The sequence below is a fragment of the Oryza brachyantha genome, chromosome 2 (genome assembly GCF_000231095.2).
Source record: "Oryza brachyantha chromosome 2, ObraRS2, whole genome shotgun sequence".
NCBI classification, from domain to species: Eukaryota; Viridiplantae; Streptophyta; class Magnoliopsida; order Poales; family Poaceae; genus Oryza; species Oryza brachyantha.
In genome coordinates, this window is record NC_023164.2 from 25,890,399 (window position 1) to 25,905,683 (window position 15,285).

The 15,285-nt window shown below is 46.1% G+C and overlaps 1 protein-coding gene across 1 annotated transcript; it reads left to right on the forward strand.

Moving 5' to 3' along the window:
• The first annotated feature begins 11,436 nt into the window (after positions 1–11,436).
• On the forward strand, positions 11,437–15,073 carry LOC102700963 (ATPase 8, plasma membrane-type-like). The gene is made up of 5 exons (XM_006647990.3): positions 11,437–11,705; positions 11,786–13,954; positions 14,053–14,406; positions 14,496–14,680; positions 14,750–15,073. The coding sequence occupies exons 1-5, from the start codon at positions 11,658–11,660 to the stop codon at positions 14,844–14,846; spliced, it is 2,853 nt and encodes a 950-aa protein (XP_006648053.1). The 5' UTR covers positions 11,437–11,657; the 3' UTR covers positions 14,847–15,073.
• The last annotated feature ends 212 nt before the right edge of the window (positions 15,074–15,285 follow it).

Consider the following 15,285-nt stretch of genomic DNA (forward strand, 5'->3'; position numbering starts at 1 on the left):
TAGATGCGAAAAGATGGTTTGTTTTGATGTTTTGATTAGGTTGGATTGATCTTTTATGGGAGATTCTTAATTTACCTTTACTGGTTGGGTTTGCTAGTGAGCGTACTTTAGCAATTTCGTAGGAATGTTACAGAAGTTTCAGTTGAGTAGTTTAGTTTTGGTAGGATATGAGAATGCATAGAGAAAAATCAATTTTTAACCTATGTTAGCATATAAGTAAATATGTATTCAAAGTAAATCTTAATCATAGTAAAAAAATATTTATTCAAATCTGTGTCTTGAAGACCGGTTCAACATTCAAAGCACCACCTGTTCAAATGGTGAGAGGTAAACCACACTGCACATGTCATTCTACTACTATTCTACATATGGTATGAATTGATTCAGATTTATAAAACTGGACTGAACTTCCATCCACTTCATGATCTTCAATTCTTCATCTATCATAGGACAAAGATTCACATATCAGTATATCACAGAACAGGAGATATGCAGAGTCCACAAACATATGCAAGGATTTTTTCTTTCCCTTTTTCACCCTGTTCTGATCTCTCTGACTTTTCTCCATATAGTCTACTAGACACAACACAATACACCATGCTGAAAAGATCATGTCACTTAGCCATTTTCCTGTAGCCTTGCCTACGAACATGCAAATGCAAGCCAGACAAATGACCTCACATGCAACCACATCACCTGCATGGCATGTCTGGTAGGGGACTGATCACACACCATGCATTGCATCCAGTTTTGGTGTTGTGATTTTTCAGAAAACCATATGAGATAAGCATGGTCTATACCTACCCAACGTCTCAGACACACCACATGTGACCTCTTCCGATCACTTTCACCTCGCCTATAGCTACTATGCATTAGCCCCCCTGTATTAAAACAAGGTGATTAGGAAGAGACCAATTGGGTAATAGTCGCTTGATTCTCTGCAATTAGTCCAAACAGCATGCATTCATGAATGGATGGATGAACATGCCGTTTTTTGAATGAATTGTTTAAGTTTTGGAACTTCGGTTTCTGGGACATTCCAGAACTCAAACTGTTGAAAACGAGTGCAGAAGAGTATGAAAGATGGTCGAATTATGGGTCTTTATGATGATGATTGATTAGTTTTGAACAGAGGGATAGAGATTTGTTGTGTGCTTAATCTGAACGTACGTCACATGAATGCAACTGTTTCACAGAGGTAGATTGAATTAGCCCAGTCAATTCAGTCGCTGATTATTTTTTTTTTCAGCAAGACTCGAAGTCGACGACGATATGTATGCTCGAGGAAGGAATATTGTGCAGATGATGTGCACGCATATATATTGTTGACCTGTAATCCCGTGTTAAGTGCCTTCCACTATGCCAGTGAATCTTTTAATCATGATCAAAGCAAAAGAGAGTATCCAAGAAAACTATCACTGTGCACTAGCCTGCAATTAATCTATAAACTAAAACAGCCCAAATCGGCAATGGAGATCCTAGAATCAAGAATAATCCTCTGCCTAACTCGAAGACCGGATGAGCACACAACAGAAGGAATTTAGACCTAACAGAGATATTAAATACTGCAACTTCTCCATAGGTCAGTCATGCATGGTAGGTAGGCAAAGCCTTGCAAGCTGCATTGCAGATAAAAAGGGAAGAACATGGTGTGCACTGATCAGGCTCTCTCTGTTCGTAGGGTTCTACGTACCCAATCCATGTAGCCTGCTACTACTATAATAGTGGTAGTAGTACACTACTAGCAGTGCGTCATTTCTTCGAATTATTGCCAACAACCAGGCGTTGCTACGCATCAAATTTCAGTCTGACGACATATTGGCTACTACTACAACTGAAGTATTGGAGACAGATCACAGATATATATATATATGGCGTCTGAATTCTGAGACAAAACAAGAATGGATTTTGCATTGCATTGCATGCACATGGATGATCAGGACTTGCATTGAGGAGGATGGATGGATGGATGGTCCCTGGCTAGCCATAGCCATGGCCGGTAGCGGCTGAGCTGGGCATGGATCAGTGCCGAATTGCATCGCCGCTGCTGCATCACTGAACGACGATGGTGGAGAGGATGCAGAGCCAAGCTAGGTAGCTAGCGGCAACTTCCCAGGGCCGGCCTCTTCTTCTTCTTCCTCCGGCTAGCCGATCGAGAAAGAGCGGCCGGCTGCCATTGCCGACGCCGTGGGAGGTCGTGTTGCAGGCATGTGCTCTCCATTGATTCGTCGTCAGCTCGCTCGCGCGCGCGCGCACGAGACCCTGCGCCGCCGCCAGCCTTAGCTAGCCTGCAGGAGCGAGCGAGCCTGGACCGAGCTAGCTAGCTAAGCTAGCCACCTCCAGTGTAGGCTGCAGCTAGCCCACGAAACGATCGACTCGGCGCGTGCAGCTGCAGCGCTGCAGTGCAAGCGAGCTGGTGCCTGCCTGCCTGCCTGCCTGCCTCTCGCACCACGTGGAGTTTAGTGCGCGAGGCAGACTGGCTCTTACAAAAATTAGCCGGAAGCCACGAATATTTTCTTTTCAATCTTTGTCAACTATATATATACCAATTTAGGTATATCAGATGCCCACGTAGGAATACACGATGTTTGTTAACGAGGCTCTTATTCATAGACCTCCTAAGAACGCAGGGGCAATTTAAAATATGTAAATTTTGAGATTTTCTATAGAGCCTTCAATCGGACCGCAATATCACTATCTTAGTTTCTAGTTTGAAAAACCAAAATTAAATAGTCACCTAATGCTATAAACCATTATAAACCATTTGCATGATTATTCAATATTAATGAAATGTACTATTCCATAAGGGAAAAAAACACAGCAGTGCTGAGGCTATTCATCTCCCCCCCCCCCCCTCCCTCATCTTGCTGTGTCTTGCACACAACGCTCAGTAACTTGTAATTACTTCTCTTCTTCTTAATACAAAGTCATCTTGTTGGGACTTAAAAAAAACCATAAATGAAAAAAATGGTTGTTATGATAACCATAAAAAAAAATATGTGGTGGTTTTCATCAGGGATAAATTAGTATAGCATACTGTCTTACAAAACATACGTAGCTGGAAGGTACAAGTCATCTAAGTTGAACCTAGCTAAATCCATGGATATATTATTAGGGTTAGGAGGAGGGTTATGCGGCTGCTGAGGGAGGTCAGGTCCCCTCCATATCCCTCCTCTGGCTTCAGCCCTGTCCTCCCCAACCAAAGTAGGGCATTATCTTTTTTTACTTTTACTTATATTTATAAATCAATATTTAAAATTTTAATCTTAGACTTAGATTTGATTGTAAGGTTTTTCATCATAATTTATTTTTCAGCATTTATTTTTAGATCACTAAATATAAAAAGTTTTATTAAAAAATAATGTTCGTTTGTAAGCATGTCGTTTGGCAGATGAGGGCGGTAGCAACTGAGCCTCATCCCCAACCATCGTAGCACATCTAGCTGTTGTTCATGGTCTTGTCGTCGTTCTTTCCCTTCGTATCAAAGCTACATTGTTGTTAATTACCGTGGTAACATCGTAGCGTGCTCTCTCTGTTTAAAGGGTTGCTATCTAATATAACTTTAAGTAGAGCTATATCTATTCTAACACATGCCACATCCTTTAGTTAGCTAGGCAGGTTAAGCAGTTATTACATCAGATCAGACGACTGATTATAGTTTTCAAGGGTTGCAGGCAGCCAGGCAGGGGATAATCAAGCTCACAAAAGCATACATGCACGGCACTGTTCCAAGCTTTTACCCAGTGGTTCCTGCATAAGTTCGGTATGGCCTTATACATCATATAACATAACCTTTTGTTGTAATATATTGGCGCACAAATCTTTTACATGTTTAAGAAAAAAATACATACATGACACTTGCAACTGCATGCATGCAATGCAAGCTCACTATTCCCTTATCACTGAATATGATCAGCAAGTTGCTATGCTAGCAGGCTGGAGCACTGAGAAAGCCCTGAAGATACAAGTGGTTTATAACAATAGCATATCCTGAAAATACCTTGAAACTTGGAGCTACTACAGCCTAGCTACTTCGTTGTATAAGCTCTTCGTAGCTGTAACCCTGTAAATGTGGACAGAGTTCAGTTCTTGCAATATTGTTGTCCTGTTAGGCAGCTCAGCTGCAGATGACCGCTGATTTCAGCCTTTCAGGGGCTCTCCAGAACCATCTAGCCTTTTTTTGCACAAATCTTATCTTGATGCCCTCCTATAGTTCACTGTCTGACACGTAAGAATTTGAGGATAATTTCAGACAAAAGAATCTAGTAGCTCTGTAACTTTAGCTCACTAGATTTTATATTGCAGCTGATGTTAATTACCCGTAGAGATATGTTCCATCCACTTTGCAAACTGTAACTAACAAACAACTTATTAACCTTCTTGGTGAAAGAGTAGGAAGACAAATTCGCTCAGACTGTCACCAAAGTCGAGAAACCAGGATCAATGCAGTAACCTGTGTAGCCTGCAATGTTTTTATGTTTTGCTGCACCAAGTCTGCTTGTCTGAATCGGAGCACACTGAAACCAAGCTCGGCTGTTGCTGCACATGCTGCATATGCACACACACTGAAGGACTGACGGCTGAAGCGATGGTCCAGGCGCATAACGAACCTGGTCTTGGTGCAGATTGAGCGAGCCTGACATGGTCATGTTACTGTCAACTACAAGTCCCAACCATCCTATGTAATCCAAAATGGACAACAGCTCAATGTGAGACAGCTACAAGATTTCACATTTCAAGGATATCTTGACCAAAGATATACTTTTCTGATGACAGGGGCCATCTTTTAGCCCCCAATAAACCGTTTAAGCTACCAGCTTAAAAGCTTTGAAGAAATATTGCAATGAAACTGCCCATGAGGATTGTCTATTCAGAGATAACTTCATAATTAGTTCGCCCATCATTGTCCAGTATGGGTATTGCTTGTTAGCTTGCTGAAGTGATCGAGTAGACCGGGGGCTGCGTTCGCAAATGGCACTGGGCCATGAGTCAATTCAATGCACGTAAAACGAGAAAAATCATTAGTATATGATTAATTAAGTATTAACTTTTGTAAACTTAAAAAATGGATTAATTTGATTTTTTTTAACAACTTTCATATAATTTTTTTTGAAAATATTACTTAGTTCGGAAAGTGTGCGTACGAAAATCAATAAAAAAGTTTTGGCCGAGTATCGAAGGCAGCCAGATCATGCATGGATGATTGCTAACTAGTTTTCAGCTGGTCAAATGGCGTCATTAGCCCTCGCGAATGATCCGCATTTCGTGGGATCTTTGCTTGACCCGGCTGATGATACCTAATGATTGGAACGCAATCTAGGCTGATATTAATCAATTAACCTAGTTGAGTTTGACAAAGATTAAAAGAACCAGTAAACACCCTACTTAATTAACTAGTGAAAAATGAAAATTCAGTCAAATATCTCCCCTTTAATTCTGTCATGGATTCAGACATTCAGCTGTATTTTGGGAGGTGCAGAGACTGACGTTTCAGAGGACACCGCACAGGCACAACACGCATCATATCATATTCATATCCCATCCTGAAGCTTCAGTTTGTCCCCTGCAAAAATCTCGGTGAATTTGCATCAGAATTGCCTGCTGATGAGAGTGCATATGGCGGCAATGTATGTCATGCAACTGCAAGATGCAACTCACCTGCATAGGATCATGGCAGACAGAGTGCAAGAACACCCACGTGGCCGCGATTGCGACCTGATTAAACCGGGCTAACGATCAATGATACTACGAGATGATCAGATGACGATCAGAGGCAAGCAGATTAGCATTGATCCGGAGGAGATCGACAGCCACTCATGCAGCAGATGATGCTGGGGCTAGCTACAGATGATCGCTGGCGACTACCTGTCTGCCTGTATCTGTGATCACAATGTTCTTGCAGATTGTTTGGGAACGGATGAATTCAGGCGATCGATCAGCCGGCCAGCACTGCATCTAGCATCTGAGACTGGCCAAAGAAAAATAGAGAGAGGAAAGAAAATCTCCATGTGACATGAAACAATCCACGATTGCGATGTCGACGCATCGTCTCCTGAAGATCGATTCGTGCATGCATCTATGTTCCCTGTCTCGTTCAAGATTGCATCCATCGATATCGATGGGTCTCGCGCCACCATCTTTTCGTTTCAGTTTACAAGTTAATGTTTATATTTTCACTATTAAATTTAGAATTAGTTTTAGAGTTTTTCGTCATAGTTTATTTTTCAGTCTAGACATTTAAATCAATAAGAACACACATATAAAATTTTTATTTAAAAAACTATTTTTCGTTTGCAAATAGATCGTTCTAGTTGCCAGGTTTTGACGTGTTTAGTTAGGACATATAGCTGGCTTTGAGAGGGACCTTTTGTGTGTTTTGTTTAGGGCGCGAGCGAACGAACAACTTGCGTGTATAGGTACGTGCCTAGCTATACGCCCTGTGTAGGGCTCAGGTGAGGAGAATTGAGATCATGGACGGCTCCGGAAATTGCGGTTTGTAGGTGGATACGGGAGTCGAGTCGGTTGTTATTTTAACTGCCTGTTTGTGAACAAGTTGTTTGTAGGGCCGTTTGATGAATGGATTGAAATAGAATCTTAGGGTTTTTATTTTTTCCATCACACGAAAATGCAACACACAACTTATGTTACTGATAACCACACGTAGTAAAAAATGTGTACTGCTTCCAAGATTGCCAATATACCCCTCCATTTTTAAATGTACGACGCTTTAATTAGTTTTTTGGCATGGCAAATGGACCAACCTCACATCTATAATAATGAATATTAAGTGAATAGTCCATCGATGAGTTCGATTTGGAAACATCTAAAATTCAATTTTGGAACTAAATGTAAACAAAAGCAAAAAAAAATCCACCTGTAAGTACTATTTAGAAAAATATAGAATTTGGATTAAAAATTAAAGAAATAATTAATATTGAGTGAAGAGTCCATTTATAAATGCAATATGGAAATATATAAAATTCCAGTTAAAAACAGTAAAATCTAGAAATATAATCGACATATAAATATAATTTATAAGTATCTAAATTTTAAATTAAAAAATGAATACTAAACATCAAATAGTTTATATAAAATTGCATTTTTATAATATAAGTATAAATATAAATTGTGAGCTGAAATAAAGAAAAGTAAAATCAGGTTCCACATAGAAATACAATTTAAAAAAAATCTGATTCGAATGAAGAAAAGTCAATATTAAGATAGGAACTCATGCATAGATACAATGATACTATTCACAATATGTGTGGCAGTGTGGGGCACTACGCTTGTTTTCCTAAATTTGTGTGGATATTATTGAGCTGTTTTGCTTAAGTTCATACAAATTGGACTGTGAGAACGAGACATGGCTTCCTTTCTAACTAATCTCGAGCTGGGCTAAAATAGCACGGCACCACTCTCTAAAAAGCCCGGTTTAGCAATGTGGCCCGTTACACTGACTTCATCAGTCGCCTCTAAAGCCCAATGGGCCATCAGAGGCCCGGCCCAATTAGCCCATTTGGATGCGCGCTGGTGCCCACTATATAATCCCCAGCCATTCTCCACCTCTGCCCTTCACGCACCTAGGGTTTCGCCGCCGCCGCCGCCGCCGCCGCTTCGTCCCCGCCGCGACGATGGTACTCTCCTCGATCTCGACCTCGCCTCTCATGGAGTCCGCCCTCACCTGGCCGGCCGACGGTTTCGCTGACTCCGTAGCTTGTCTGTTCTCTTTTTCGTTTCGTCGCAGCCGTCCCACAAGACCTTCCGCATCAAGAAGAAGCTGGCGAAGAAGATGCGCCAGAACCGCCCCATCCCCTACTGGATCCGCATGCGCACCGACAACACCATCAGGTGATTGATTGCTCCCTTCCATTCACGCTATCGCCTTGCTCCCCCTGCTGCGTTCGATTCGGCTCAGGACTTTGCCGATCGCTGAGCTGACGTGGTTTGGCGTTGTTACAGGTACAATGCGAAGCGCAGGCACTGGCGCCGCACCAAGCTTGGGTTCTGAGCAGGGGTGTCAGGACCTCACGTTCTGAACTTCCTGAACTTCAAGTGTCAGCTATTCCTGTCAAGGGGGAGGTACCGGTTGCTGCCTGCGGAAGTTAGGGTTACTGAGTTATCTGCATTTCGTTTTATGGGTGTTCCCGTGTTTATGCAAGCTAGGATGTAATTCCAGGATGCTTTTGTTAAGATTTTCTGAAATGTTAGTAGTACTCTGGTATACTGAAGATACCATGCTGTTCTAAGAAAAGAACCCTTCCAATATATCTGTCTGGTTGAAGTTTTTTCTGAGGGTTAATTATGTTTCATCATAGCTGAAGATATGAAGTTTTATTTATATCATCACGGAGTATGATTGCTCTATTCTCATAAAAAAACGTGCTGTCCGTTTTCTCTCAAAGAATGACAGGAAGAGTAAGCCCTACCAAAGAATGTAGGACTGATACAGTGTTCAGGTTGTTAATATAATCCTAATATAGATATCCAGTTTATGTGAATTGTAGAATTTATTATTGCAGTCACCAGATTTGTCACCTGACCTTCAAGGGATTGCTAAATATTTATAGTTCTGTAATGGTTTGGTTTTGCACTGGATCTTGTACTGTTACTTTGTTGGTACAATGCTATTCAATTGAAGCTAGTGTGACCATTTTATTCTAACTGTTCTTCAATTGCAAATTGTGATTGCTGTGATTGAGTAACAGTCATTCTCAGACTTGTTGAGTGGTTGCCAAGTTTGTTTACAGTTACAATCTGTAGGAGTGTGTACATACCTTGGTATATTAGTAGGACTGTTTTTATGCTAACCATTTTGTGAGAATAGTCTGTTCTTGCATTCTGTTAATTCCCCATGTGATTGTGTCTCATAGCTACATCACGTATACTAATATGGACTTAGGCCCTATTCGGTTTGGAGTAATTTTGTGGGAATTGTACTGTTTCCTTGGAAAATCCGATAGAAGTCCTTCCTTCGGAGGGAGTGCTTAGTGGTTATGCTTGCTTTATTTTTGGTTAACCGATTAGTGCCCATGTTTTGCATCTAGGGGTTTTGATGTTTGATTTTGATTTGGACTATAACTTGTGAACCAGATATCCACCTTGATCGTTTATTATGCTTCTGCATCAAAAGTGTGCTATTATACTTGAGAACAGAATATATACCACACTTATACTTGAGAATACAATACAACCGCGTTTGGTGTTAGATAACTTATCTGGTGTGGTAAACGTACTAATAGATTAGTATATGATTAATTAATTATTAGTTATAATAAATTAAAAATATATTAATATGATTTTTTAAAACAATTTTCATATAGATTTTTTAAATAAAAACATACTGTTTAGAAAAAGGAGAGAATCTAGAAATACGGAATGAACCTACATGCTGCTGGTCTATTTGCTTGACCGGATGGTTTATGAACTATTATTGTATTGTTACAGCATTTTATCCTTGCAATGTAGGGCTTGTTTTAAGTCCTATTGCAGTGAAACTTCTATGTTCCGCATATTGCAGTGAACCTTTTATGCTGATCACTGTTCATCGTTTGATTTTGTTTATAGAAACAATTGGATTAGACCATTAATCTCAATTCAATGAGATGGCGCATGAAGTTGGATTGATCGAATAATAATCTCAATCAGTGTGATTGATGTCGTTGATGTTCCACGTCTTTCTTGTTCCTTCTCCCTGCCGCGTTGTAACCGTGTCTCAGGCGGTTCTGAAGGGCACCAGCATCCGTTCCACTTCGTCGCCAGCCCGGGCAACGCCCATGAGTTTCCCCACGAGAGAGAATCCAGTATTGAGCAATAAAAAATGTAGTAAATGTAAACCCGTATAACTATAAAAATAATTTTTAAGACGGTCCTCGTTTACCTTTGACACACATATGGATCATGTGCTAGAAAAACAAGCTTAAATAGGTATTTTCAAATTTGGCTGTTAATAATAAAAAAATAAAACCGGTAAAAACGATGTTACTATTTAAGATTATCATTAAACATACATGAAGTCTTTTTATTTGTATTAACATATTTTTGTAATGATAAGTATTATTGATCAATGAGCATCTCAAAAGATATGTCTCCTTGGCATCGGCAAACTCTTTTAATCTAATTGTGAAAATTTTAATTTTTTGATACAATAGATTAATATATAATATATCACTAAAAATAAATCTGATTTATATAAGTTAACAAAAAAGAAATTAATATGATTTTACATATGTTACCGCAATCATAGTTAATGTATTGCTTTTGTTACTGCTTCATCCGGATATATGCATGTTTGAAAAAAATTATTATAAAATTACATGCAACAACTTGGGGATTTAGATTTTATTTGGTTGTCTGCGTGTGGTTGGCTCGTATCAGCACCAGTGGAGCAGGGAGATGTATGTTTGGTTGCTTGCATGTACACGGGAGCTTGCACACGCGGGTGCAAATCTAGGCTCACAGCCATGCTTCATCCGGATATATGCATGTTTGAAAAAAATATTATAAAATTACATGCAACAACTTGGGAATCTAGATTTTATTTGGTTGTCTACATGTGGTTGACTCGTACCGATACTAATAGAGCAGATAGATGTATGTTTGGTTGCTTGCATGTACACAGGAACTTGCACACGTGGGTGCAAATCTAGGCTCACAGCCAGGCTGAGGAGGAACGCTCAACTCGAGCTTCGCTCCTCAGCCAGGCTCGTCCCATGCACGCGCGGGTGCAACCGCGGCACGTGCGTGCGGACGTTGCAGTTCGTCTCCTTGTCGCCACCCCGTCGTCTCTGACGTTTTCTGCGCTAGATCCACGGCTGCCGTGTCGCACGTGCCCGTACGGTTGCTGTCGCCCATTGGGGAATTTTTCTTTTTTAAAATTTTTTTCATACTAGTGTGTATGCGTATGAGTTATAAAAAAATAACTAATATATGTGCTACTTTTACTATTTGTTCGGTTTGAACATATTTTTCACCAATAAACTATATAAAAAAAGATAATTAAATTCATATCTTATATCTTATGCATTCAACCAAACAAATCTCAAGAAAGCACTCAAACAACATCTTAGGATATACAAGCTTGACAGATAAGCCAACGAAACAACTTCATTTGCACCTATCTATTTAGGTCGGAGTCAGAGTCAGTCTAGATGGCTGGCCATGCTAAACGCTAAACTGGTGCAAGCAACCGTTAGAATCCATTTCCGCGGGTCGAACGGGTTTCTCCGTGCATGGCATCCTGCACAACAACACAACGTGGCTGCATGGTCAGCGGCGAAGCTATCCGGAGCGGACGGCGGCGCGGGTGAAGCGGGGAGCGGGAGAAGAGGAGGCGGCCAGGCGGCAATTGCGGGGGAGGCGCCTGCAATGGCGTTCAGCCGCTGGAGCGCAACCGCTCGGCCGGAGCGCGCATCGGTATAAGAGGCGGCGCTGCGTCTCCGTCTCCGATCCCCACACCTGCTCTCGGACCGACCGAGGCAAGGCGCGCAGGCCTCACCGCCCCGGCCATCGCGGCTCCGGCAGGGCGAAGCCGCTGCCCCCTCTCCCCCTCCCGCTCGCCGCCGCCGGCTGCCGACCACCGCCGCCGCCGCCGCCGCGTTTCCCCCCTTGCGAATCACACCACCGCAACAAACTAATAAACCAATCGACCTGCGTTTACAATGGCCTCCATCTCCCTCGAGGACGTCCGGAATGAGACCGTCGACCTCGTACGCCGCCGTCCTTGTCTCGCCGCCCCGGCGACCTCATCTGCTTGGTCTAACCATGTCGCTTCTGGTTGTTGTTGCAGGAGACGATCCCGGTGGAGGAGGTGTTCCAGCACCTGAAATGCAGCAAGCAGGGGCTGTCCGTCGCCGAGGGCCAGAACCGGCTCACCATCTTCGGGCCGAACAAGCTGGAGGAGAAGACGGAGAACAAGCTGCTCAAGTTCTTGGGGTTCATGTGGAACCCGCTCTCCTGGGTCATGGAGGCCGCCGCCATCATGGCCATCGTGCTCGCCAACGGCGGAGGGAAGCCGCCCGACTGGCAGGACTTCGTCGGCATCGTCGTCCTGCTCATCATCAACTCGACCATCAGTTTCATCGAGGAGAACAACGCCGGGAACGCCGCCGCGGCGCTTATGGCCGGGCTTGCCCCCAAGACCAAGGTGCTCAGGGACGGCAAGTGGCTCGAGCAGGACGCCTCCATCCTCGTGCCCGGCGACATCATCAGCATCAAGCTCGGTGACATCATCCCCGCCGATGCGCGGTTGCTCGAGGGCGACCCGCTCAAGGTCGACCAGGCGGCGCTCACCGGCGAGTCGATGCCCGTCAACAAGCACGCCGGGCAGGGGGTGTTCTCCGGGTCCACCGTCAAGCAGGGCGAGATCGAGGCCGTCGTCATCGCCACCGGCGTGCACACCTTCTTCGGCAAGGCGGCGCACCTGGTGGACAGCACCAACAACATCGGCCACTTCCAGCTCGTGCTCACGGCCATCGGCAACTTCTGCATCATCTCCATCGCCGTCGGCATGATCGTCGAGATCATCGTCATGTACCCGATCCAGCACCGCGCCTACCGTGACGGCATCGACAACCTCCTCGTGCTGCTCATCGGCGGAATCCCCATCGCCATGCCCACCGTGCTCTCTGTCACCATGGCCATCGGCTCCCACCGCCTGTCCCAGCAAGGCGCCATCACCAAGCGCATGACCGCCATCGAGGAGATGGCCGGCATGGACGTGCTCTGCAGCGACAAGACCGGCACGCTCACGCTGAACAAGCTCACCGTCGACAAGACCCTCATCGAGGTGTACGGCCGGGGCCTCGACAAGGACTCGGTGCTCCTCTACGCCGCGAGGGCGTCCCGTGTCGAGAACCAGGACGCCATCGACACCTGCATCGTCGGCATGCTCGCCGACCCCAAGGAGGCCCGCGCCGGCATCAAGGAGGTCCACTTCCTCCCGTTCAACCCCGTCGAGAAGCGCACGGCCATCACCTACATTGACGGCAACGGCGACTGGCACAGGATCAGCAAGGGCGCCCCCGAGCAGATCATCGAGCTCTGCCAGATGAGCAAGGACGCCGAGAAGAAAGTCCACACCTTGATCGACCAGTACGCCGATCGTGGCCTCCGGTCGCTCGGCGTGTCGTACCAGAAGGTGCCGGAGAAGAGCAAGGAGAGCGCCGGCGAGCCATGGCAGTTCGTCGGCCTTCTCCCCCTGTTCGACCCGCCGAGGCACGACAGCGCGGAGACCATCCGCCGCGCGCTGCACCTCGGCGTGAACGTGAAGATGATCACCGGCGACCAGCTCGCCATCGGCAAGGAGACGGCGCGGCGGCTGGGGATGGGCACCAACATGTACCCGTCGACGACGCTGCTGGGCGACAAGAGCACCGAGATGAGCGGGCTCCCCATCGACGAGCTGATCGAGAAGGCCGACGGGTTCGCCGGGGTGTTCCCGGAGCACAAGTACGAGATCGTGAAGCGGCTGCAGGACCGGAAGCACATCTGCGGCATGACCGGCGACGGCGTGAACGACGCGCCGGCGCTGAAGAAGGCGGACATCGGCATCGCCGTCGACGACGCGACGGACGCGGCCCGGAGCGCGTCGGACATCGTGCTGACGGAGCCCGGGCTGAGCGTGATCGTGAGCGCCGTGCTGACCAGCCGCGCCATCTTCCAGCGCATGAAGAACTACACCATCTACGCCGTCTCCATCACCATCCGCATCGTGCTCGGCTTCATGCTGGTGGCGCTGCTCTGGAAGTTCGACTTCGCCCCCTTCATGGTGCTCATCATCGCCATCCTCAACGACGGCACCATCATGACCATCTCCAAGGACCGCGTCAAGCCTTCCCCTACCCCGGACTCGTGGAAGCTCAAGGAGATCTTCGCCACCGGCGTCGTGCTCGGCACCTATATGGCCCTCGTCACCGTCCTCTTCTTCTACCTCGTCCACGACACCGACTTCTTCACCGTAACACCTCCATTCTCTCCTCCTCTTCTTGAATACTCTCGCATTCCACCACGACGGCGGCGGCGATGACGACGAGCCACCACCATTTTTGCACGCAGACGACGTTCGGGGTGAGGTCGATCAAGCTGAACGAGAAGGAGATGATGGCGGCGCTGTACCTCCAGGTGAGCATCATCAGCCAGGCGCTCATCTTCGTGACGCGGTCTCGGAGCTGGTCGTTCGTGGAGAGACCCGGGGCGCTGCTGGTGATCGCCTTCCTGGCGGCGCAGCTGGTGGCGACGTGCATCGCCGTGTACGCCAACTGGGAGTTCTGCAAGATGCAGGGCATCGGCTGGGGCTGGGGCGCCGCCATCTGGGCCTTCAGCGTCGTCACCTACTTCCCCCTCGACGTCCTCAAGTTCATCATCCGCTACGCCCTCAGTGGCAAGGCCTGGAACAACATCAACAACAAGGCAAGACCCCCCCCCCCCCCCCACACACACACCCCAAACCCGTCCGCCATTGCTGATCTGACTTTGTGCTGTGGTGATCGGCGGCGCAGACGGCGTTCGTCAACAAGAACGACTACGGCAAGGGCGAGCGGGAGGCGCAGTGGGCGACGGCGCAGAGGACGCTGCACGGCCTCAACCAGCCCGCCACCGGCTCCGACCTCTTCAACGACAAGACCGGCTACCGCGAGCTCTCCGAGATCGCCGAGCAAGCAGCCAAGCGCGCCGAGGTCGCCAGGTAAACCCGTCGAGTTCTTGATTTCTCACTGCAGCAACAGCAACTCCCTTCTCATGGACATGGACGCAGGCTAAGGGAGCTGCACACGCTCAAGGGGCACGTAGAGTCGGTGGTGAAGCTCAAGGGGCTCGACATCGACACGATCCAGCAGAGCTACACCGTGTAGTAGCAGCAGCCATGGCATCTGTGTGTTCTTCTTCTTCTTCTGGTTGTTCTTGTTGTTCATACCTGTGTTGTACAGCTCCCCTTCTGCGAGCGATCGGAGAGGGGAGTTTCGACTTGTATTTTGGCATAGATGTTTCTTCTGTTCTTTGTATATTAACCGGGAAGACTTCCCGATACAGGTGGTGCACTTTTGAGTATAGTCAAGTTATATGTAAGGTTTTGGGTTTATGCCGGTTTTGTGGCACTGGTACTGTTCCCATTGCAATCCATAAACTCTGCCTCAACTCAGGCTCTCATCATCAGTTGCAACTCAGCAAAAACATAAGATTCTTGTTAAGCACCGGAGAATAAAACCTTTTATAGTTATGAATTGGCCTACTTTAAGAGCATCCCCAACAGTTCATCTATACTATCCTCTATCCTAAAAATAGAGAATGAAG